At 38.9% G+C, this 26,975-nt stretch overlaps 1 protein-coding gene across 1 annotated transcript in view; it reads left to right on the top strand.

Annotated features, from left to right (window-relative positions):
* Positions 1-26,975, top strand: part of LOC123331707 (adhesion G-protein coupled receptor G4-like) — a 53,234-nt gene that overhangs the window by 25,251 nt on the left and 1,008 nt on the right. Inside the window, exons 2-3 of the mRNA XM_045164358.1 lie at positions 12,964-13,126; positions 25,473-25,605. Of these exons, the coding sequence (XP_045020293.1) occupies positions 12,964-13,126; positions 25,473-25,605 (296 nt within the window). The remainder of the gene's footprint in view (positions 1-12,963; positions 13,127-25,472; positions 25,606-26,975) is intronic.

Genomic DNA, 26,975 nt, shown 5'->3' with positions numbered 1-26,975 from the left:
AACCATACAACCCCCAGTGAAAAGTCTGTAGTTACTTTCCACAATATGTAATAGTCTCCCACTGGCCTATTGTTTACTTTCATTTGGCCACAGCAGGGAGTGCATGAAGTGAAGTCCCATCACTGAAACGCAAAGAATAATGACCCAGGGAGGCAGCTCCCATTTACAACAAAGCCTGGACAATTTAATAAGAGCAGTAGAAACATCTGTGACTGAGCATGCTCTATTTTTCTGCCATTGCTGGACAGATTGGGGTAATGGTTAAAGAGAGACAATTGAGAGGATCTCAGTTAAGATTATTTAATTTATGTTGATAAGAACAGACTAAAGAGAGAGACAGACAGACAGAGATTAAAGCAAGAAATGAGGAAAATGGGAGAAAGAAAAAAATGGCCTTTGTAAGCTATGTTGGGGATAAAGTTGTGGGGCGCTTGGGGTAGGAGAGAGAGGTTTGGAGAGATGCTGCCAACTGTGGAGGATGCAAAGAGAGAGAGAAACAGTGAGAGAAAGAGTTGGTCATTTGAAATGTAACTTGGGTTAAGTGTGTTATGAATGTAATCTCTCTCTGGAATTTTTCTCAACAGACTGTATTTTTCTTTTTAAAAGAAATTTCTCGAAAATCATTTATTGTTGGCTTTCACATTATTTTTCAATTATTTTCCATTATATTTTGGTTACTGGATTTGAATGTGAGTGCTCTAAGCTGCGAGGGCGCCACAAGGGAGCCCAGCTTCATCTCTCTCTCTCTCTCTTTAGTTGCTAAGTCGTGTCCGATTCTTGTGAGCCCATGGACTATAGCCTGTCAGGTTCCTCTGCCCATGGGATTCTCCAGACAAGAATACTGCTTCATATAGGTTGTATCAAACTGAAGCCTAGTTTTGTATTTGTCTAATAAAGCTGTTTAACAGTGGGTGATGATCCCAACAAAAAACTACTTTTAAAAAGCACTTATGAGACATGAGGACTTTTGAACACTGACTGGATATTTGATAATATTGAGTATTATTATAAGCTTTTGAAAGATATGATGCTGGTATTGTGGTTCTGACAAGTTTTTTATTTTATTATTTTTTATTTTTAATTGGAGGATAATTGTAGTCCTTTGTTTTAGAGATGCATTCTGAAGTGTTCATGGATGAAATGATATGATGTCTGGGGGTTGCTTTAAAATAATCTGGGGTTGGGAGAAGGTAGGCGGAATTGTAGATAAAATAAGATTAGCTCTTCATTGACACTTGTTGAAGCTAGGTGATTCATGAGGTACACTGAGATTCATTATACTATTCTTTCTACTTTTGTGCATATTTAAAAATTTCCATAATAAAAAGTGAAGAAAAAAGTGGGTGAATTAATATCTATTGTGCTTACTCTCTAGAAAAACCTGAAGTGCTCTTTATTGTTATGTGGTCCATATTTGCTTTTGTTCTGCACGTTGCTGGTTCTTGACAGAACAACATAATCACCATCCTTGATTATGAAAGCATAGAATGAGTGTGATATTTGAGTACAGATGGGATCTACTTAACTCAATCCAATACTCAAAAGTCTTAACTTAATTAGAATCTAATTGCAAGATAATCTTTAGTGACAAGAAAGGTTTCCCTAGGGGAGTATTTAAAAAAGGATTTAGTGAATAAAAATTTGACTTATGTGCTACTTTCTGGGACTCCATCAATTGTAGAAATTGAAGTCCAGTGTTTCCTTCACAAATTTTGTTAACTTGGTATATGTTTCCATTTTACTGCCTTTACTTTTTAAATGGAAAGACGCAGACCAGCATGGCTCAAAACTAGGTAATGCAGCAGCATTTATATTTCACTTTTCTTTCCCCAGAAAATGTGAATGATGTTGCAGAACACATTTTAATCAATGAATCCCCTCTTCTGGATGAAGAAGAAACAAAGATTATTGTTTCGAAAGTATCTGATATTTCACAGTGTGATGAGATAAGTATGAACCTAACCCAGACTATATTACAAATAATCAGTGCTGCTTTGGGAAAGCAAAACCATTCAGCATCTGATCTGCATGAAGTAAGCAATGAGTAAGTACTAGTACTTTGGTAAAATAAGTTATTTCAAAATATTTACAATATATACTGTTAATTCCTTTGCATACAGGCATTGCCAGTTCTAAAGGTCAGGTAGTTATGCGTTGAATGCTTTGTGAGCACAACATGCCGGGGGTCATCCTCTTGGAATCCCAATTGCGAAAGAATGCATTCAAATTCTAACTGAACCTTAATGACAGCAACTTTCCAAATAAATAGTTACCCCAAGTCAAACGTTCAATCTGCTTCCTGGTGTTCCCCCAATGTTCCCCATTTCTACATAATGCATCCACCCAAGGCTCAAGCAAAACACTTGAGGACACTAATTACTTCCCTCTGTTGTGTCCCACTCTTTGTGACCCCATGGGCTACAGCACACCAGGCTTCCCTGTCCTGCACTATCTCCCACAGTTTGCTCAAACTCATGTCCATTGAGTCAGTGACGCCATCCAACTATCTCATTCTCTGTCACCCCCTTCTCCTCCTGCCCTCAATCTTTCCCAGCATCAGGGTCTTTTCCAGGGAGTTGGCAGTTCATATCACGTAGCCAAAGTATTGGAGCTTCAGCTTCAGCATCAGTCCTTCCAATGAATATTCAGGGTTGATTTCCTTTAGGATTGAATGGTTGGATCTCCTTGCTGAGGAAGGGACTCTCAAGAGAGTTCTCCAGCACCACAGTTTGAAAGCATCAATTCTTCGGTGCTCAGCCTTCTTTATGGTTCAACTCTCACATCCCAGGCTTCCCAGGTGCCACTGGTGGTAAAGAACCCACCTGCCAATGCAGGAGACAGAAGAGACACGGGTTTGATCCCTAGGTTGGGAAGATCCCCTGGAGGAGTGCATGGCAACCCACCCCAGTATTCTTGCCTGGAGAATCCCCATGGACAGAGGAGCCTGGTGGGCTACAGTCCATAGGGTCACAAAGAGTGAGACATGACTGAAGCGACATAGCACCATCTCACATTCGTTCACGGCTACTGGAAAAACCATAGCTTTGACTATATGGACTTTTGCTGGCAAACTGATGTGTCTGCTTTTTAATATGCTGTCAAGGTTTGTCATAGCTTTTCTTCCAAGGAGCAAGCGTCTTTTAATTTCATGGCTACAGTCACCATCTGCAGTGATTTTGGAGCCCAAAAAAATAAAGTCTGACACTGTTTCCACTGTTTCCTCATCTATGTCCTATGAAGTGATGGGACCAGATGCCATGATCTTCGTTTTCTGAATGTTGAGTTTTAAGCCAACTTTTTCACTCTCCTCTTTCACCTTCATCAAGAGGCTTTTTAGTTTCTCTTCACTGTCTGCCATAAGGGTGGTGTCATCTGCATATCTGAGGTTATTGATATTTCTCCCGGCAATCTTGATTCCAGCTTGCGTTTCATCCAGCCTGGCATTTCACACGATATATTCTGCATATAGGTAGATAAGCAGGCTAACAAAATACAGCCTTGACGTACTCCTTTCCCAATTTGAAACCAGTCCCTTGTTCCATGTCTGGTTCTAACTGTTGCTTCTTGACCCACATACAGGTTTTTCAGGAGGCAGGTAAGGTGGTCTGGTATTCCCATCTCTTTCAGAATTTTCCACAGTTTATTGTGATCCACACAGTCAAAGGCTTTAGCCTCGTCAATGAAGCAGAAGTAGATGTTTTTCTGGAATTCCCTTGCTTTTTCTAAGATCCAATGGATGTTGGCAATTTGATCTCTGGTTCCTCTGCCTTTACTAAATCCAGCTTGTAAATCTAAAAGTTCTTGGATTCTTGGAGGAGGAGCCAAGATGGCGGAGGAGTAGGATGGGGAGAACACTTTCTCCCCCACAAATTCATCAAAAGAGCATTTAAACGTCGAGTAAATTCCACAAAACAACTTCTGAATGCCGGCAGAAGACATCAGGCACCCAGAAAAGCAGCCCAACTCTTCGAAAGGAGGTAGGAAAAAATATAAAAGACAAAAAAAAGAGACAAAAGAAGGAGGGACGGAGTTCTGTCCCGGGAAGGGAGTCTTAAAAAGAGAGAAGTTTCCAAACACCAGGAAACCTTCTCACTGCCGAATCTGTGCCGAGATTTGGAAGCACAGAGGGCAACATAAAAGGGAGGAAAAAATAAATAAATAAACAATTAAAAATCGCAGACTGTGAGCCCTACGGTAACTCCCCCAGCAGAGAAGCAGCGCAGACGCCTGCACACGGCATTAGCAAGCGGGGGCCGGGCAGGGAAGTGCGGCGCGGGCTGTGTCCCTTAGAGTAAGAATCAGGCCGAATGTCCGGAGCGCTATCTGAGCGAAATAATTTGGGCTAGCAAACCAGACTGTGGGATATCTACCACGCGAAAAGCCAGCCCTAACCTAAGACACCGCCAGGCCCGCGCACAGAACAAAGGACTGAACAGAGATAGCCGGCTGCAGACCTTCCCCCTCCGGTGACAGGCAGCCAGAGCCAGAAGGGGGCAATCGCAGCCCCAGAGAAACACTATCTATAAAACTGTAAGCAGGCTTCTTTGCTAACTAAAACTTCTTGGGGGTCTGGACGGTCAACATCTGCCTGAGAAGGTGCGCCGGTTTTACACCCAGATAACCGAGTGGCGGGGAGGCGATAAGTCGCAGCATTGGCACCCGCCAAACACATCACCTGAGCTGCTCGGATCTGGGAAGAGCACAAAACGCAGGCCCAACCGAGTCTGCGCCTCTGAGGACTACCCGAGTGCCTGAACCTGAGCGGCTTGGACCTGGGAGCTCAGCCCAGGGCCGGCCTCTGATTGTTCCCGGCGGAACAACCTAGAGCCCGAGCAGTGTGGGCAGGGAGGCTACACGCGCCGTGAGCGGGGGCAGGCCCAGTGTGGCTGAGGCACTGCGAGCGCACGCCAGTGTTATTTGTTTGCAGCATCCCTCCCTCCCTCCCCACAGCGCGGCTGAACAAGTGAACCTAAAAAAAAAAAAAAAAAAAAAATAGTGTCCTCAACCGTCCCCTTTGTGTCGGGGTGGGAACCAGACACTGAAGAGACCAGCAAACAGAAGAAGCTATAACAGAGGGAAACGCCTTGGAAGCTACAGGCCATAGATTAAAACCCTGTGGTTACTACGGATTACATAGGAAGGGGCCTATAGATCTTGAGAAATATAAGTCGGACTAAGGAACTAGCCAAAAATGAACTGAACCCACAATACTCACAACAAAACCAGAGAAAGACCTAGATATATTTTGACTATTTTTACGATCAATCTTTCTTTCTTTTTTTTTTTAATTTTTTTAAAAAAAATTTTAAGTCCTCTATTGTCCTTTAATTTTCACTTTTATAACTATTACTTTGCAAAAAAAAAAAAAAAAGACCCTATTTTTTTTTCTTCTTCAGCAAACTTCATATATATATTTTGTAATTTTTTGACCGTGTTTTTTTTTTTTCTTCTTTTTTTAACATTGTATTTTTGAAATTCCAAACTGTACTCTAGATTTTTAATTTTAGCCTTTTGGTATATGTTATCAATTTTGTACCTATAGTTTTTTTTTATAATTTCTGTGATTTTTTTTTCTTTTTTTCCCTCTGTTTCTTTCTCTTCTTCTTTTATATAACATCATATATCTGCAATTCCAAACTCTACTCAAGATTTTTAATGTATGCTTTTTGGTATTTGATATCAATTTTGTACCTGTATTTTCTTTATAATTTTTGCGACATTGTTTTTGTTGGTTTGTTTGTTTTCTCTCTTTATTTTTCTTCTTCTTTTTTTTTTAACGTTGTATTTTTGAAATTCCAAACTCTACTCTAGATTTTTAATTTTTGCTTTTTGGTATTAGTTATCAATTTTGTACCTGTAGTTTCTTTATAATTTTCGCAACCTTGTTTGTTTTTCTTTGTTCGTTTTTTCTCTCTTTCTTTTCCTTCTTCTTTTCATTAACATCGCATTTTTGAAATTCCAAACTCTACTCTAGATTTTTAATTTTTGCTTTTATGTATTTGTTACCAATTTCGTACCTTTAAGAACCCAATCTTCAGGACCCATTTTTCACTAGGGAGCGAGATTACTGGCTTGACTGCTCTCTCTCCCTCTGGACTCTCCATTTTCTCCACCAGGTCACCTGTATCTCCTCCCTAACCCCTCTCTACTCTACCCAACTCTGTGAATTTCTGTGTGTTCCAGATGGTGGAGAACACTGAGGGAACTGATTACTGGCTGGATCTGTCTCCCTCCTTTTCATTTCCCCCTTTTATCCTTCTGGCCACCTCTGTCTCCTGCCTCCTTCTTCTCTTCTCTGTATAACTCCGTGAACATCTCTGAGCGGTCCAGTTGTGGAGTGCACATAAGGAAGTGACTACTGGCTAGCCCACTCTCTCCACTATTGATTCCACCTCATGTCATTTGGGTCACCTCTAACTCCCTCCTCCCTCTTCTCTTCTCCATGTAACGCTGTGAACCTCTCTGAGTGACCCTCACAGTAGAGAAACTTTTCATCTTTAACGTAGATGTTTTATCAATGGTGCTGTATAGAAGGAGAAGTTTTGAAACTACTGTAAAAATAAGACCGATAACCGGAAGTAGGAGGCTTAAGTCCAAACCCTGACTCCAGGGAACTCCTGACTCCAAGGAACATTAATTGACGGGAGCTCATCAAACGCCTCCATACAGACACTGAAACCAAGCTCCACACAAGGGCCAACAAGTTCCAGGGAAAGACATACCAAGCAAATTCTCCAGCAACAAAGGAACACAGCCCTGAGCTTCAAGATACAGGCTGCCCAAAGTCACCCCAAAATCATAGACATCTCATAACTCATTACTGGACATTTCATTACACTCCAGAGAGAAGAAATACAGCTCCATCCACCAGAACATCGACACAAGCTTCCCTAACCAGGAAACCTTGACAAGCCACCTGTACAAACCCACACACAGCGAGGAAGCGCCACAATAAAGAGAACTCCACAAACTGCCAGAATACAGAAAGGACACCCCAAACTCAGCAATTTAAACAAGATGAAGAGACAGAGGAATAGCCAGCAGATAAAGGAACAGGATAAATGCCCACCAAACCAAACAAAAGAGGAAGAGATAGGGAATCTACCTGATAAAGAATTCCGAATAATGACAGTGAAATTGATCCAAAATCTTGAAATTAAAATGGAATCACAGATAAATAGCCTGGAGGCAAGGATTGAGAAGATGCAAGAAAGGTTTAACAAGGACTTAGAAGAAATAAAAAAGAGTCAATATATAATGAATAATGCAATAAGTGAAATTAAAAACACTCTGGAGGCAACAAATAGTAGAATAACAGAGGCAGAAGATAGGATTAGTGAGTTAGAAGATAGAATGGTAGAAATAAATGAATCAGAGAGGACAAAAGAAAAACGAATTAAAAGAAATGAGGACAATCTCAGAGACCTCCAGGACAATATTAAATGCTACAACATTCGAATCATAGGGGTCCCAGAAGAAGAAGACAAAAAGAAAGACCACGAGAAAATACTTGAGGAGATAATAGTTGAAAACTTCCCTAAAATGGGGAAGGAAATAATCACCCAAGTCCAAGAAACCCAGAGAGTCCCAAACAGGATAAACCCAAGGCAAAACACCCCAAGACACATAGTAATCAAATTAACAAAGATCAAACACAAAGAACAAATATTAAAAGCAGCAAGGGAAAAACAACAAATAACACACAAGGGAATTCCCATAAGGATAACAGCTGATCTTTCAATAGAAACTCTTCAAGCCAGGAGGGAATGGCAAGACATACTTAAAGTGATGAAAGAAAATAACCTACAGCCCGATTATTGTACCCAGCAAGGATCTCATTCAAGTATGAAGGAGAAATCAAAAGCTTTTCAGACAAGCAAAAGCTGAGAGAATTCTGCACCACCAAACCAGCTCTTCAACAAATACTAAAGGATATTCTCTAGACAGGAAACACAAATATGGTGTATAAATTCGAACCCAAAACAATAAAGTAAATGGCAATGGGGTCATACTTATCAGTAATTACCTTAAACGTAAATGGGTTGAATGCCCCAACCAAAAGACAAAGACTGGCTGCATGGATACAAAAACAAGACCCCTACATATGTTGTCTACAAGAGACCCACCTCAAAACAGGGGACACATACAGACTGAAAGTGAAGGGCTGGAAAAAGATTTTCCATGCAAATAGGGACCAAAAGAAAGCAGGAGTAGCAATACTCATATCAGATAAAATAGACTTTAAAACAAAGACTGTGAAAAGAGACAAAGATGGTCACTACATAATGATCAAAGGATCAATCCAAGAAGAAGATATAACAATTATAAATATATATGCACCCAACACGGGAGCACCGCAGTATGTAAGACAAATGCTAACAAGTATGAAAGAAGAAATTAACAATAACACAATAATAGTGGGAGACTTTAATACCCCACTCACACCTATGGATAGATCAACTAAACAGAAAATTAACAAGGAAACACAAACTTTAAATGATACAATAGACCAGTTAGACCTAATTGATATCTATAGGACATTTCATCCCAAAACAATGAATTTCACCTTCTTCTCAAGCGCACATGGAACCTTCTCCAGGATAGATCACATCCTGGGCCATAAAGCTAGCCTTGGTAAATTCAAAAAAATAGAAATCATTCCAAGCATCTTTTCTGACCACAATGCAGTAAGATTAGATCTCAATTACAGGAGAAAAACTATTAAAAAAGCCAACATATGGAGGCTGAACAACACGCTGCTGAATAACCAACAAATCACAGAAGAAATCAAAAAAGAAATCAATATTTGCATAGAAACGAATGAAAATGAAAACACAACAACCCAAAACCTGTGGGACACTGTAAAAGCAGTCCTAAGGGGAAAGTTCATAGCAATACAGGCACACCTCAAAAAACAAGAAAAAAGTCAAATAAATAACCTAACTCTACATCTAAAGCAATTAGAAAAGGAAGAAATGAAGAACCCTAGGGTTAGTAGAAGGAAAGAAATCTTAAAAATTAGAGCAGAAATAAATGCAAAAGAAACAAGAGAGACCATAGCAAAAATCAACAAAACCAAAAGCTGGTTCTTTGAAAGGATAAATAAAATTGACAAACCATTAGCCAGACTCATCAAGAAACAAAGGGAGAAAAATCAAATCAATACAATTAGAAATGAAAATGGAGAGATCACAACAGACAACACAGAAATACAAAGGATCATAAGAGACTACTATCAACAATTATATGCCAATAAAATGGACAACGAGGAAGAAATGGACAAATTCTTAGAAAAGTACGACTTTCCAAAACTCGACCAGGAAGAAATAGAAAATCTTAACAGACCCATCACAAGCACGGAAATTGAAACTGTAATCAAAAATCTTCCAGCAAACAAAAGCCCAGGTCCAGACGGCTTCACAGCTGAATTCTACCAAAAATTTAGAGAAGAGCTAACACCTATCCTGCTCAAACTCTTCCAGAAAATTTCGGAGGATGGTAGACTTCCAAACTCATTCTATGAGGCCACCATCACCCTAATACCAAAACCTGACAAAGATCCCACAAAAAAAGAAAACTACAGGCCAATATCACTGATGAACATAGATGCAAAAATCCTTAACAAAATTCTAGCAATCAGAATCCAACAACACATTAAAAAGATCATACACCATGACCAAGTGGGCTTTATCCCAGGGATGCAAGGATTCTTCAATATCCGCAAATCAATCAATGTAATACACCACATTAACAAATTGAAAAACAAAAACCATATGATTATCTCAATAGATGCAGAGAAAGCCTTTGACAAAATTCAACATCCATTTATGATCAAAACTCTCCAGAAAGCAGGAATAGAAGGAACATACCTCAACATAATCAAAGCTATATATGACAAACCCACAGCAAACATTATCCTCAATGGTGAAAAATTGAAAGCATTTCCTCTAAAGTCAGGAACAAGACAAGGGTGCCCACTTTCACCATTACTATTCAACATAGTTTTGGAAGTTTTGGCCACAGCAATCAGAACAGAAAAAGAAATAAAAGGAATCCAAATTGGAAAAGAAGAAGTAAAGCTCTCACTGTTTGCAGATGACATGATCCTCTACATAGAAAACCCTAAAGACTCCACCAGAAAATTACTAGAACTAATCAATGACTATAGTAAAGTTGCAGGATATAAAATCAACACCCAGAAATCCCTTGCATTCCTATACACTAATAATGAGAAAACAGAAAGAGAAATTAAGGAAACAATTCCATTCACCATTGCAACGGAAAGAATAAAATACTTAGGAATATATCTACCTAAAGAAACTAAAGACCTATATATAGAAAACTATAAAACACTGGTGAAAGAAATCAAAGAGGACACTAACAGATGGAGAAATATACCATGTTTATGGATTGGAAGAATCAATATAGTGAAAATGAGTATACTACCCAAAGCAATCTATAGATTCAATGCAATCCCTATCAAGCTACCAACAGCATTCTTCACAGAGCTAGAACAAATAATTTCACAATTTGTATGGAAATACAAAAAACCTCGAATAGCCAAAGCGATCTTGAGAAAGAAGAATGGAACTGGAGGAATCAACCTACCTGACTTCAGGCTCTACTGCAAAGCCACAGTTATCAAGACAGTATGGTACTGGCACAAAGACAGAAATATAGATCAATGGAACAAAATAGAAAGCCCAGAGATAAATCCTCGCACATATGGACACCTTATCTTTGACAAAGGAGGCAAGAATATACAATGGATTAAAGACAATCTCTTTAACAAGTGGTGCTGGGAAATCTGGTCAACCACTTGTAAAAGAATGAAACTAGAACACTTTCTAACACCATACACAAAAATAAACTCAAAATGGATTAAAGATCTCAACGTAAGACCAGAAACTATAAAACTCCTAGAGGAGAACATAGGCAAAACACTCTCTGACATACATCACAGCAGGATCCTCTATGACCCATCTCCCAGAATATTGGAAATAAAAGCAAAAATAAACAAATGGGACCTAATTAACCTTAAAAGCTTCTGCACATCAAAGGAAACTATTAGCAAGGTGAAAAGACAGCCTTCAGAATGGGAGAAGATAATAGCAAACGAAGCAACTGACAAACAACTAATCTCGAGAATATACAAGCAACTCCTACAGCTCAACTCCAGAAAAATAAATGACCCAATCAAAAAATGGGCCAAAGAACTAAATAGACATTTCTCCAAAGAAGACATACAGAGGGCTAACACACACATGAAAAGATGCTCAACATCACTCATTATCAGAGAAATGCAAATCAAAACCACTATGAGGTACCATTTCACACCAGTCAGAATGGCTGCGATCCAAAAGTCTACAAGTAATAAATGCTGGAGAGGGTGTGGAGAAAAGGGAACCCTCTTACACTGTTGGTGGGAATGCAAACTAGTACAGCCACTATGGAGAACAGTGTGGAGATTCCTTAAAAAACTGGAAATAGACCTGCCTTATGATCCAGCAATCCCACTGCTGGGCATACACACTGAGGAAACCAGAAGGGAAAGAGACACGTGTACCCCAATGTTCATCGCAGCACTGTTTATAATAGCCAGGACATGGAAGCAACCTAGATGTCCATCAGCAGATGAATGGATAAGAAAGCTGTGGTACATATACACAATGGAGTATTATTCAGCCATTAAAAAGAATACATTTGAATCAGTTCTAATGAGGTGGATGAAACTGGAGCCTATTATACATAGTGAAGTAAGCCAGAAAGAAAAACACCAATACAGTATACTAACGCATATATATGGAATTTAGAAAGATGGTAACAATAACCCTGTGTACGAGACAGCAAAAGAGACACAGATGTATAGAACAGTCTTATGGACTCTGTGAGAGAGGGAGAGGGTGGGAAGATTTGGGAGAATGGCATTGAAACATGTAAAATATCATGTATGAAACGAGTTGCCAGTCCAGGTTCGATGCACGATACTGGATGCTTGGGGCTGGTGCACTGGGACGACCCAGAGGGATGGAATGGGGAGGGAGGAGGGAGGAGGGTTCAGGATGGGGAACACATGTATACCTGTGGCGGATTCATTTTGATATTTGGCAAAACTAATACAGTTATGTAAAGTTTAAAAATAAAATAAAATTTAAAAAAATTAAAATAAAATAAAATAAAATAAAAGTTCTTGGATTCTTGTACTGTTGAAGCCTAACCTGAAGGATTCTGAGCATTGCCTTGCTAGCATGTGAAATGAGCACAATTGTGTGGTAGTTTGAATGTTCTTTGGCATTGCCCTTCTTTGAGATTGGAATGAAAGCTGAACTTATCCAGTCTTGTGGCCATTTCTGAGGTTTCCAAATTTGCTGGCATATTATTCCTGGAAACCATCTACTTCTCTCCCTTGCTACCAGTACTACTCTAGGCCTAGCTCCGTTTCTCTCAACTGATCTTCTACAGTAACCTCTTAACTGATCTCCCAACCTTTGCTCTTGCTTCTCTGTGGTCTCTCTTCTACAGAATGATCTTTTATGCATATATCACATCATGTTATTGTCTTGCTTTTAAAACCACTCAGTAGATTTCTGTTACATATAGACTAAAATCCAAATTTCTTGGCCTATGAGACCATGCAGGATCTGGCTTTACATATATCAATTTCATCTAATCTTTAATACATTCTTTTGAGATGAGTGCTCATATTATTAACTTTGCAAGTGAGGAGACTGAAGCTTGATGAGGTCATTTGATTTTCCCACACAGTTAGAAATTAGAGCAACTAAGCTTTAAATTTCAGCTGCTCTGACTTCAAAGCCTATACTCTTATCTACTAATTTCTAAGCAATATAAAGATAGTGATTAAAACTCAAAGAAAATTTTATGTAGAGGAAATTTTGTAAGGAGGATGGGTTTTACATTCAAAAGCTAGGAATACTCTTCTCTACCTGTCATTCCTTGCAGAATTCTGAGGATAATTGAACATGCTGGTCACAAGATGGAGTTTCCTGGGAGGGCAGCAAATCTGACAGTGGCCAGGCTGGCTTTGGCTGTCCTACGGGTGGACCACACATTTGAAGGCATGGCCTTCAGCATTCGCTCCTATGAAGAAGGCATAGAGCCTGAGGTGAGTGGAGCTCAGGGTACTGAGAGCAAATCAGCCAAACACTGCTCCAAATCTTCATTCATCTACTCCTTGGAAGGAGATGGGGTACTTTTTTAACCTTCATGGAGCCTTATGAAAATACAAATATCCCAGGGAAGATTCATGTATAACCTTTAGTAGGCCAATAGCTTGGTTGGAACAGTGTTCATGAGGTATGCAATAATACCTCTTTTGGCCCTGTGACCCCAAATCATCTCAAATGTCAGTTTATCAATAACTACCATTTATGGGGACTCAGTGGATACAGAATCCGCCTGCAATGGAGGAGACCTGGGATCAATCCCTGGATTCAGAAGATCCCCTGAAGAAGGAAATGGCAACCCACTCCAGTATTCTTGCCTGAGAAAGCCAGTAGACAGAGAAGCCTGGCAGATGTAGTCCATGGGGTCACAAAGAGTCGGACATGACTGAGCAACTAACACAAACCATTCATGGAGCACATACTATATGCTGGGCATTGTGCTACTATTTCACCTGCACACATAAGGAAACAGAGAAGTTAAGTAAGTTGCCCAAAGACATACAGCCTAATGGCTGAGCTAGAAGTCAAATTTATCTCTGGCTGGCTTTAAAGTCTGAACCCTTTTCTCTACTCCACACTACCTCATTTGTCCACCAACCCTGGCTCAGAAAAGTTCGAGAGAGCAGTCTTTTTAAATTTATAGTTTAAAAATTATGAAGTTTGCATATGGGGAAAGCATAAATTTGAAGTATACTTTCTCTGATTTTCGACAAATGTATCTGTGTAACTCAAACCCCTGTCAAGATATAAAACACTGCTATTACTCCTGAAAGTCCTCCTGTGTCCATTCCCGTCAGTCCCTGTGACTGCTACCTCTGTTGCCTATCACTGTTCTGATTTTTTTTTTAACCATAATTTTGCCTGTTCTAGAACTTTCTATAAATGAATTATATGATATGTACTGTCTTGTATAAGGCTTCTTCTATGTACTACAGTAGGATTTTTTTGAGATTTATTCTTCTGTTTTTGTAGTTTATTCATTTTATTGCTGAGTAATATTCCATTGTATGGATATATCACAGATTGTTTGAATTGTTTCTAGTTTGGGGCTATTATGTTTAGTGCTGCATTGAAGATTTAGGTAAAAGTCCTTGTGTGGATATATATTTTCATTTATCTTGAGTAAGGAGATCGGTCCTGGGTGTTCATTGGAAGGACTGATGTTGAAGCTGAAGCTCCAATACTTTGGCCACCTGATGCGAAGAGCTGACTCATTTGAAAAGACCCTGATGCTGGGAAAGATTGAAGGCGGGAGGAGAAGGGGACGACAGAGGATGAGATGGTTGGATGGCATCACCGACTCAATGGGCATGAGTTTGAGTAAACTCCAGAGTTGGTGATGGACAGGGAAGCCTGGCGTGCTGCAGTCCGGGGAGACACAAAGAGTCGGACACGACTGAGTGACTGAACTGAACTGAACTGAACTGAGTAAATACCTATGAATGGAATTGCTGGTTCATAAGTTATATGTTTAAATTTGTAAGAACCAACCATACTCCTTTTTAAAGTGGTTAAGGATATGGAGCGATTTTTCATTTTTGTATTGGCCTTTTCTATACCTTTGGTAAAATATCTATTAAAATTTTTGCCCATTTTTCAGTTGGATTGTTTGTCTTCTTATTGAGTTGAAAGTATTTTTTTTTTTTTACAACTTCTGGATATAAGTCAGATACATGTTTTGAAAATATTTTCTCTGTGGTTTATCTATTAGATAAGTGGTGTCTTTTGATGAGCTTAAGTTGTAATTTTGGTGAGGTATAATTCATCAGTTTTTATTTTCTTTCATGAATAACAGTATATAACTTGTTTAAGAAATCTTTGCCTATCAACAGATCATGACGATTCTCTTTCCTTTAAAAGATCTGTGGTTTCAGTTTTTACATTTAGGATGATAATCCTAATTAATTGAACTTAATTTTTGCATGGTATGAGGTGTGATATGGTGTGCGGTTTGGAGTTAATTTTGTTCCATTTAGAAATCTAGTTATTCCAGCATCATTTATTGAAGATTTTCCTTTCTCCATAGATTGCTTTGGCACCTTTGACAAAATATCAAATACTCATGTAAGTGTAGGTCTGTTTTTTTTAAAAAAAGTTCTTTTTTGACCCCACTGCATGGCTTGTGGGATCTTAGTTCCCCAATGTGGGCCCCTGGTAGTGAGAGCACAGAGTCCTAACCACTGGACTTCCATGGAATTCCTTGTGTAGGTCTATTTTTGAGCTTTCTGTTCAGTTCTATTGATTTTTTGTAAAAAAGAAAATATATATATATATATATATATATATATGTATCACACTATCTTTATTTCTGTAGTCTTGAATCAGGTAGTGGGAGTCCTTCAACTTTTTTTTTTTTTCAAGATTGCTGTGGTTATTCCAGGCCTTTTGTATGTCCATGTGAATTTTCAAATGTGCTTGTCAATTTGTAGAAAAAAACCTTGCCAAGGTTATAATTGGGATTGCACAATTTTGGGAGAATTGATTTCTTAGTAATATTGAATCTTGTAATATTTATCCAGGAACATTTATTCAGGTCTATTTTAATTTCTCTCAGCAATGTTTTTTTTTTCTTTTATTTATTTATTTTTCTTTTTTTAACTTAATTTTTTATTTTAATTGGAGGCTAACCACTTTACAATATTGTGCTGGTTTTGGCCATACATCGACATGAATCAGCCATGAGTGCTAAATGGAGAGGTATTGCCTGTCTTTTGTTAAATTCATCCTAAGTATTTTTTCTGGTACTGTTGCAAATGGAATTAAAAATTTTTTATTGAAGTATAGTTGAATTCAGTTCATTTCACTCACTCAGTTGTGTCCAACTCTTTGCAACCCTATGAACCGCAGCACACCAGGCCTCCCTGTCCATCACCAACTCCTGGAGTTTACCCAAACTCATGTCCATTGAGTTGGTGATGCCATCCAACCATCTCATCCTTTGTCGTCCCCTTCTCCTCCTGCCTTCAATCTTTCCCAGTATCAGAGTCTTTTCAAATGAGTCAGCTCCTTGCATCAGGTGGCCAAAGTATTGGAGTTTCAGCTTCAGCATCAGTCTTTGCAATGAACACTCAGGATTGATCTCCTTTAGGATGGACTGGTTGGATCTCCTCGCAGTCCAAGTGACTCTCAAGAATCTTCTCCAACACCACAGTTCAAAAGCATCAATTCTTCGGCATTCAGCTTTCTTTATAGTCCAACTCTCACATCCAATTACAATGTGTTAATTACTACTATACAGCAAAACAATTCAGTTATATCTCTTTATATATATGTACATTATTTTTCATGTTCTTTTCCATTATGGTTATCACAAGATATTTAATACAATTATCTGTGCTACACAGTAGGACCTTGTTGTTTATCCATTCTGTATATACCAATTTACATCAAATCAAACCCTCACCCAACCCCATCCCCCTGACAACAACCAGTCTACTCTCTATGTCCATGATTCTTTGTTTGATAGATGGGTTCGTTTGTGTCATATTTTAGATTCCACATATAAGTGATATCACATGGTATTTGTCTTTCTTTTTCTGACTTAGTACAAGTGAAATTCAGAAAACGAAGTTCATGGCATCTGGTCCCATCACTTCATGGGAAATAGATGGGGAAACAGTGTCAGACTTTATTTTTGGGGGCTCCAAAATCACTGCAGATGGTGACTGCAGCCATGATATTAAAAGACGCTTACTCCTTGGAAGAAAAGTTATGACCAACCTAGATAGCAAATTGAAAAGCAGAGACATTACTTTGCCAACAAAGGTCCTGTCTAGTCAAGGCTATGGTTTTTCCAGTGGTCATGTATGGATGTGAGAGTTGGACTGTGAAGAAAGCTGAGTGCTGAAGAATTGATGCTTTTGAAGTGTGGTATTGGAGAAGACTCTTGAGAGTCCCTTGGACTTCAAGGAGATCCAACCAGTCCATTGTGAAGGAGATCAGCCCTGGGATTTCTTTGGAAGGAATGATACTGAAGCTCAAACTCCAGTACTTGGGCTACCTCATGCGAAGAGTTGACTCATTGGAAAAGACTCTGATGCTGGGAGGGATTGGGGGCAGGAGGAGAAGGGGACAACAGAGGATGAGATGGCTGGATGGCATCACTGACTCAATGGACGTGAGTCTGAGTGAACTCCGAGAGTTGGTGATGGACAGGGAGGCCTGGCGTGCTGCGATTCATGGGGTCACAAAGAGTCACACACAACTGAGTGACTGGACTGAACTGAACAAGTGAAATTATTTTTAAATTTAATTTAAGATTAAATTTTACAATTATCTGCTGCAAGTATTTAAAAATAAAATTGATAAGCTATATCTATCACCAATCTCTCACTATCTATCCATCCATCTATCATTTATATAAATTTTGTATCCTATGAACTTGCTAAACTCACTTATTAGCTGTAGTAGTTGTTTTAGAGATTATTTGGGCCTTTCTATGTAATGCCATCTGAAAATAGTGACATTAGCCATGTTTCTCATTAATCTTTATTCCTTTTTTTCCTTCTTTTGGACTTATTTTGATATTAGAACTTGCAATAAAATGTTGACTAAGTGGTGAAAGTGAATGTCTTGTCCTGATATCAGGAGAAAAGTATTCACTATTTTACTATTACTATGATATTAGCCATGTTTTTGTTTTGTTTTTTAGATACCCTTTATTTGATTAAGGAAGTTTTGTTCTGTTCCTAGTTTGCTGAAAATTTTTACTGTGAGTGGTTGTTGAATTTTGTTAAATGCTTTTTCTGTGTCTCTTGAAATCATCATTTGGCTTTTGTCCATTATCTAATATGGTAAATTACATTGATTTTAAGATGTTAAACCAATCTTTGCATTTTTGGAAGAAACCCTAGTGGTTATGATGTATTATCATTTTTATACAGTGGTATTTTCGACTTGATAATATCTTGTTAAGTATTTTAGCACTTATGTTCATGAAGGATGTAGGTTTGAAATTATTTATTTGTTTATGGCTGGACTGGGTCTTAGGGTCTACACCGACTTTCCTCTAGTTGCGGGGTGCAGGCTTCTCATTGTGGTGGCTTCTCATTGCAGAGCACAGGCTCAGTATTGTGGTGCACTGGTTTAGTTGCTCCAAGGCATGAGCAGTCTTCCCAGATCAGGGATCAAACCCGCATCTTTTGCATTGGCAGGCAGATTCTTTATCACTGAGCCACTGGGGAAACTCCTGAAAGTTTTTTTCCCCCTAGTCTCTTTATCAGACTTTGGGTTGGTGTTTTGCCAACTTTATAAAACTCTTTCAGAAAGAGTTTGTGTGACACTGGTGTTATTTCTTCATTAAATGCTTGATAGGGCTCACTAGGAAACTCTCTGGGTCTGAAATTTCTTTATGGGAAGTATTGTGATACCAAATCCAATTTGTTGAATGGCTGTAGAGCCATTCTAATGTTCTGATTCATCTCATGTCTATTTTGGTTAGTGATATTTTTCTAAGAATTTATTTCAGTTCATTTTTCAAGTTTATTGGCAGAAGTTGTGCATAACATTCCTATTATTTCTTAACATCTTTAACATTTATGAGTGGTCAGCAAAACTTTTCTGTAAAAGGAAGATAGTAAATACTTTAGGATTTGTAAGCCATAAATGGTCTCCCTCTGCTGCACATTTTTTCTTTCCTTTGCTTGGTTCCTTTCTTCCCTTCTTCCTTCCTTCTTTCTTTTTCACACCGTTTAAAATATGAAATATAAAAGCCATATTTAGACCTACCAAATAGGCCCTTGGTGCGATTTGCCCTGCTGACCAGTTTGTCAGTCTCTGATCTATAGTGATAATCTGTCTTTCATTTTTGATATTGATAATTTTCTTTTCTAGCTCTTTTTTTCTTGATCAGTATAACTAGGGATATTTTCAAGTTTGTCGATCCTCTCCAAGAACCAATTTTTGGCTTTGTTAATTTTTTGTGGTAAAGAATCTGCCTGCAATGCAGGAGCCACAGGAGATGCAAGTTTCATCCCTAGGTTGGGAAGATCCCCTGGAGGAGGGCAAGGCAACCCACTCCAGTATTCTCGCTTGGAAAATCCCATGGACAGAGGAGCCTGGTGGGTTGTAGTCCATGTGGTTGCAAAGAGTCAAACATAACTGAAGTGACTTCACTCGCTCTTGCCATCTTTATTAGTAGTATTTCCTTGTATTTATTGTGGGTTTACCTTGTTCTTCCTTATTTAGCTTCTTAAGGTAGATCCATAGACCACTGACTTCAGACCTTTCTTCTTTTCTATTAATAATGTAGTCATAAAAAGCTATAAATATCTTTCTGTGTACTGCTTTAAGTTGTAGTCTGCAATTTTTGATACGTTGTATTTTCGTCATCAGCAGTTCAAAATATTTCCTACTTTCTTCTTTGATCCATGAATTATTCAGGAGTGTATTCTTTTGTTTATTTTTTAAAGATTTTTTGGATGTGGACCAGTTTTTAAAAGCCTTCATTAAATTTGTTACAATATTGCTTCCACTTTATGTTTTGGTTTTTTGGCCATGAGGCATGTGAGATCTTAGCTCCTCCATCAGGGATCAAACCTACACCCCCTGCATTAGAAGGCAAAGTCTTAACCACTAGACCACCAGGGAAGTCCCATGAGTGTATTCCTTAAGTCCCAAATATTTGGGGTATATCTAAGATATATTATTGCTGTTGATTTCATGTTTATTTCATTTTGGTTACAGAATATATTCAGTATAACTTCAATCCATTTAAATTTATGGACATTTGATTTATATCCCAGTATATGATCTATTTTGGTGTTTCATACACTTGAAAACCTAGGTGCTTCGTGTGCACTTGAAAAAATGTGCATTCTACAGTTGTTGGATATGCTGTACTGTAAATATCAATTAGATCTCAAGGTGGTTGATAGTGTTCAGATCATTTACATCTTTACTGATTTTTTCTTAGATGTTCCCTAGTTTAAAGGGGTGCTAAGATCTCTAACTTGGATTGTGAAATTGTGTATTTATCCCTTTAGTTGCATCAAATTTTACTTTGTTTATGAAGTGAATATACATTTATGTTGTCATGTCTTCCTGATTATACCTCTAATCTTAACCTGTTTATCATTATGAAAGAGCTTTTCTTATTTCAGATAATACTTTGTCTTGTAATCTATTTAAGTGGTTTTAATATAGTCATTCTAGCTTTCTTATACTTACTGTATGTATACATATATAATATATATTTTCAACCACTTACTTTGTATTTGTGCACTTATAGATAGCACACAGTTTGTGTTTCATTTTTTATCCATCTGAAAATATCTGCCTTTTAATAGAGTGTGTACTTCTTTAACATTCAACATAATTTTTGATACGGTTGTATTTAGGACTACCATTTGATTTTATTTTCTGTCTGTCCTTCTGGTTTTTGTTCCTTTTGATTTAATATTTTTTATAATTGAATTTTAATTTTTTCTGCCTCTTTAGTTATGTCTATTTGCATTATTTTCTTAATGGTTGCTCTAGAGATTACAGTATACATCCTTATATTTTTTGCAGTCTATTTAGAGGTACTATTGTACCACTTCATGGAAAATGTAGAAACTTTAACCATACATATCTATATATACCCTCTGTCTTTTTAAAAATGCTTTTAGGTTCATATGTTGTATTTTCATTTTTATTCAGTTCAAGAAATTTTCTCTCTTACTCTCTCTTTTTGTTTTTTTTTTTTTTCTTTTTGGCTGCATGGCATGCAGGCTCTTAGTTCCCTGACCAGGGATCAAACCTGCACCCTCTGCAGCAGACACACAGAGTTTTAACCATTGGACTGCCAAGGAAGTCCCTATACCCTCTGTCTTTTATGTTACGGTTGTCGTATGTATTATTAGTAACAAGATCAGAAACACCACTAGACAGTGTTATAATCATTGCTTTAAAGGGTCTTATGAAGTTGAGAGTAAATGTAGCCTTTTATGTGTGCAAGCTCAGTCACTTCAGTTGTGTCTGACTCTTTGTGACCCTATGGACTATAGCCCACCAGGTTCCTCTGTCCATGGGATTCTCCAGGCAAGAATACTGGAGTGGGTAGCCATTCCCTTCTCCTAGAGATCTTCCTGACTCAAGGATTGAACCTGCATTGCAGGCAGATTCTTTACTGTCTGAGTCACCAGGGAAAGTGTGAAAGTTTTAGTTGCTCAGTTGTGTCTGACTCTGCGGCCCCATGGAACCACCAGTCTCCTCTGTTCACGGGATTCTGCAGGCAAGAATACTGGAGTGGGTTGCTGTTCCCTTCTCCGGCAGATCTTCCTGACTCAGTGCTCGAACTCGGGTCTCCTGCACTGCAGGCAAACTCTTTATCATCTGAGTCACCAGGGAAGCCCTATGCTTATCGAGATGTTTATCATTTTCAATATTCTTCATTTCTTCCTGAAGGTCTGGTGACATTTCCCTTCAATTTGAAGAAATTCACTTAGCACTTCTTGTAGTATATGGTCTAATGATAATGAATTTTCCTGGCTCTCATTTATCTGAAAATGTTTTGGTTTTTTTTTGGCCTTTATTCTTGAAGGGTATTTTTGCTTACTATGGAATTCTGAATTGACAGCATTTTAGATGTTGTTCCATTCTATTCTGGCCTCTATGTTCTCTGATCAGAAATCAGTAATCATTTGAATTTTGTTTCTCTATTTGTGATGTGTAATATGTCATTTTTCTCTCTTTGCTTTCAATATTTTCTCTCTCTCTCTTTTTTTTTTTTTTTTTTGCAGTTTGACTATTATGTGCCTAGGCATGTTTTTCTTTATATTTTTCCCATTTGAAGTTTGCTGAGTTTCTTGAATCTGTAAATTTATGTCTTTCACCAAATTTGGGGAGATTTCCTCCATTATTTTTCTAAATATTGGTTTTTCACCATTCTCTCTCTCCTCCCCTTTAGGGATTCTGATTACATGGATGTAAGATTTTTTGATGCTGCCCCACAGGTTCCTGAGACTGTATTCATGTTTGTAATCATTTTACTATTTAGTCTTCTGATAGTATGAAGGCAATGGCACCCCACTCTAGTACTCTTGCCTGGAAAACCCCATGGACAGAGGAGCCTGGTGGGCTGCAGTCCATGGGGTCGCTAAGAGTCGGATGCGACTGAGCGGCTTCACTTTCACTTTTCACTTTCATGCATTGGAGAAGGAAATGGCAACCCACTCCAGGGTTCTAGCCTGGAGAATCCCAGGGACGGGGGAGCCTGGTGGGCTGCCGTCTATGGGGTTGGCACAGAGTTGGACACGACTGAAGCGACTTAGCAGCAGCAGTATAATTTCTATTTATTTCTCTTCAAGTTCACTGACCTCTGTCATCTTCATGTTACTACTGAGTCCACTGAGTGCAATTTTTAAAAATTTCAATATTGTATTTTTAGTTCTAAAATATCCATTTTGTTCTTTTTTGCTTCTGTTTCTCTGTTATTTACTCTTTTAGCATAATTGCAAAAATTATGTTTAAACACTTGAGCATAATTATACTAACTACTTTAAAATCTTTGTCTGCTAATTCTAACATCTGAGTAATCTCAAGATTGATTTCCATTGATTGTCTTCACTTGAAAATGGGTCATTTTCATTTTCTCTTAACATATAGGGTAACTTTGGATTATGTCCTGGCTTTTGTGAATGGTATATTGTGGAAACTCTGGATTTTTCTGTATTTCTCTGAAAAGTATTTGTTTTTGTTATACCAGACAATTAACATGGTTGGAGTCAAACTAGATTCCATCTCTTGGATGGCAGCTCAAATGTTGGTTAAATTCCTTTATCCTTAGTTGAAGCCTGTCCTATATGTATGTGGTTCCGAGGCTAGGCTCAGTTTACACTCAGAATTTTGGCTCCCCATCACTAGCTCTCTCCTTTCCAAGATATCCTCTTGACCTCCCAAGGGGAGATGGCTGTAGTTACTTTGACCTTTGTTTTCTGGTTCTTCATGCCACAAAGACTGAAGGTTTTCTATCAGAATTTTGAGTGTCCTTCACCGTGTTTGTTTCAGGCTGCCATCTGGCTAACAGCTGTAAAAACAGCTAATTCATCTTGTGATGCCACTTTTCCCCAAGTGTCTACTCTTCTCCAGAACCTGCCTGGTTTTGTTCATTTTCCAGCGTCTTCAAGTCATTGTATTCTGTGTCGTTGTTATATGTAGGAAGGCTGAGTCCATCTGGCGCTACTCAACCATACTGGAAGTAAATGTCTTCCCACTGCATTTTGTTTACATATAGGGTTTTCTATTAAAGACCCTGGTCAAGAAAAAAGCCAAGCAACCCCAATGAACTTCTTGGTACCAAAATCGCTCACATGTTGAAGCTAAATCATCACCTTTTCATAGTACTTGATTGCTGTAGCAAAGTTCATTTGTGCCAGGAGAAGAGCCATATGGCTTTTGGGCTCACAGTTCATTTTCAGAAATATTACAAACTTTCATCTCCCCATGATATACCCAGCAAGATAATAGTTCCTTGAAAAGCAAAATGGATAATGGGGAAAATGTGGGCGCAGATTACATTTATGTTTGTTCAGCTACATCCCAGCTGTGTGACCCTAGACAAGTCACTTAACCTTTCTGAGCCTTCATTTCCTGATATAATACTACATATCTTTCAGAGTCAATAGAGGGGGTTCAATGACAGGATGCGTGTAAGGGTCTCATATACCCTTGTTTTTCCTGGGAGAGCCCAGGTTTGCAACTGTTGTTCCAGTGTAATTATTGATAAAGCTCTTTCACTCTCAAAAATATACCTGTACTTATCAAATACTATTACCAGGGGGCGCTAGTAATAAGGAGCCTGTCTGCCTATGCAGGAGACATAAGAGACCTTGGGTTCGATCCCTGGGTTGGGAAGATGCCCTGGAGAAGGGAACGGCAACCCACTCCAGTCTTCTTGCCTGGAGAATCCCACGGAAAGAGGAGCCTAGCGGGCTACAGTCCTTGGGGTTGCGAAGAGTCGGACACGACTCAAGTGACTTAATATGCTCACACGCACCAATCAAATCAGCAAACTCTTCTAACAGTGAGCCTCTAATTCCTAAGGCCTAATGCCTCACTTCCCTGCCCCACTTTTTAAGAAAAGTGTTGCTCAATAAACTGTAAGACAATGCCTAATGTCACTGTGTTGGGTTTTTTTCTGTTTTTTTTTTTTCTTTTTCCTTCCTCTCTCAGAACTGTATAGGAGAAGGTAGCCTGCTTTTGAAGACGGGCCTTTATTCCTGAGAATTATGGCAAATCACCTTATTTATCATCCCTCTTCCACCTCTATGAATACCCAGGTGGAAGCAGATCAAAGGGACAGAAATAAGGATAGGTCAAGAAAGGAAAAATGGTGTGTGTGTGTGTGTGTGTGTGTGTGCGTGTGTGTGTTTGTGGGTCTGTGTTCCCCCCGGGTCACATCTTGGCCCGTAATCTGTGTGTGTGCATGTAATTGAGTTGGCCAAAATGTTCGTTCAGCCACAACAAAAGTTTTTCAATAACATTGTTCAAAAACCTGAAGGAGCTTTTTGGTCCACTCAATAAAAGATTTGCATAGCTGGTGGAGCTAGTTCTCACCCTTCAGCCCTCTGTGTGATCCTCCAGGACTAAGGCTGGGGTTGGGGCAGAAAGTGGGGAGGACTTCAAGCTGATGGATGATGACTCTGTTTTTTATTTCCTGTTTTTTCTTGACAGATTTCCCTAGACAAGGTCCCTCTGGGGAGAGTTTTGGCCTCCATATATTTACCTAAGTCACTGAGGGAGAGAATTCCTCTTAGCAGCTTACACACCATCTTGTTTAATTTTTTGGCCAAACTTCACTCTTTAAGATAAGTTCTTGCCTCTGGTAACTGTCATGAACTGACATATGGTGACTCACTGTAATTATGAACTCTTGCTATTTTCATGATGTGCTGTTTATTCTCAAATATGCTCTCTGATTTATTCTGCAAATCTCCCAGCACAACCCCTGGCTCTCAGCATGAATCAACGTCTACTTTAATGATGTTCCTCAGTTTTTCATTTTCACAGCTTCTCAGCTTGGGAAGGGACCTTAAGGATTATCTGGTGACCAAACGGAGGCCTCAAGATGTTTCAAAACCGGAAAAGAACAGCGAGTTCTCCTGATGAAATGCCATTTCGGCTTATCTGTGCTCCCCTCCCAAATCTCCCCTGTATCTTCAAAGCCAACATGCACATTTCTCAGGCCAATTTATTTGAAGCTGAGTGGTGTCCAGCAGGACACTTGCGTGCAGACATCATTGCTCTTCCCCACCGCCTCCACAGAACCTTCTCTAAGGGCTTCTGTCCTCACCTGTTATTAAACAGAGAGGCAGTAGGATGTGGTTAACAGCAGGGACCCTGGGGCCAGATGCAGAATTTAAAGCTGGCTGTGCCATTGTCCACCCATGTGAACTCGTGGGCAAATTCTTCAATGCCCAGTGCCTTTGTTTCTTCCTATGTAAACAGGAGGATAGTAGTACCTCACTGGGCTGTTGAAGGATTAAAGGACTTAATACATATAAAATGCTTAGAATAGTGCCTTGTACACATTAACACCATGTAAGTGTTTGCATTGATTTTACTATTTGATTATCTTGGGGCTCTGCCTAATGAAAAGCCCATTTCTTCAGCCTGCTCTGTCCCATCCGGCCGCTGGAAAGAGAGCAATCAGAGATGGCATGATGTTGCTGATGATCACTCTTAATTGTTAGTATTTATACTCCAAGACTCAAAGAGTGCTCTGATATGAACATTTGTATCCTCTCAAAATTCTTGTGTTGAAATCTTAACCCCCAAGGTGATGTATCACCCGGTGAGTCCTTTGGGTGGTGATTATGTCATGAGGATGGGGCCCTCATGAATGGGATTGGTGCTCTTATGGAAGAAGCCTCAGAGAGTTCTCTCACCCCTTCCACCATGTGAGAATACAGCAAGAAGGTGTCAACCAGAAAGCAAGCCTTCACTAGAACCCAACCATGTAGGCACCTTGGTCTTGGACTTGCAGCCTCTAGAACTGTGAAAAATAAATCTCTGTTGTTTATAAGCCACGTAATCTGGACTTTGTTATAGCAGCCCTAACAGACTAAGACACAGAGGTTAAGTAATTTTGCCCAAAGTCACACAGCTAGGAAGTGGCATAGCTAGGAATCAAATCCAGGATATCTGACTCCAAAGTTCAAGTATTTATGAGGTTCATGCATTAGTGCCTGGGTGTGCACATTTTTTAAAGAGACTATCCAAACAAATGAATTTCTAATGGTTAAATTTCCAGTTATTTGGAGGCGGTTGTACTGAGCCAGCTTAAACATACTGCATATCAATTCATTATAACATTATCTCCAGCTATATCTCCAGGATGCTGTTCTGCTGGAATTCTGTAATTGCTCACCTCTCTGTATAAATTCTATTTGTTCCTATGGGCTTAGCTCAAATTCTACCCAGGAAGTTTGCCTAAAGTTTATGAACCTCTGCTCTCTTCCTTACCCTGTGCTTGTATTCTTGTGTTACACTTCAGCCTAGTTTCTAGACTGGTATTCCCAAGGAGGTTGTGGCATGTGTCATGGTTCAGACATGTTTTATTTTCATAGCACCTATCATAGGGCTAGGTACTCAACATGCTTTCACTAGCTATATATTTATTAGGCATTTTTAATGGAGAAAAATAGCTGGACCCAGGACAAGCCAGTTAATGAACAAATAATCATAATAAAAATTAAGAATGTGATTCATAGCACTCAGACCCTTTTGGCAAGCTTGTAATTTCTGTCACCTTAGATGCCATTATTTTGGTCTTAGCTTCTCTCTTTTCTTCAGAGAGGTGTGCTTGTT

Source organism: Bubalus bubalis, chromosome X, assembly GCF_019923935.1.
Source record: "Bubalus bubalis isolate 160015118507 breed Murrah chromosome X, NDDB_SH_1, whole genome shotgun sequence".
Lineage (NCBI taxonomy): Eukaryota > Metazoa > Chordata > Mammalia > Artiodactyla > Bovidae > Bubalus > Bubalus bubalis.
The sequence above is the reverse complement of the archived record's forward strand: the minus strand, read 5'-3'. Positions and strand labels throughout refer to the sequence as shown.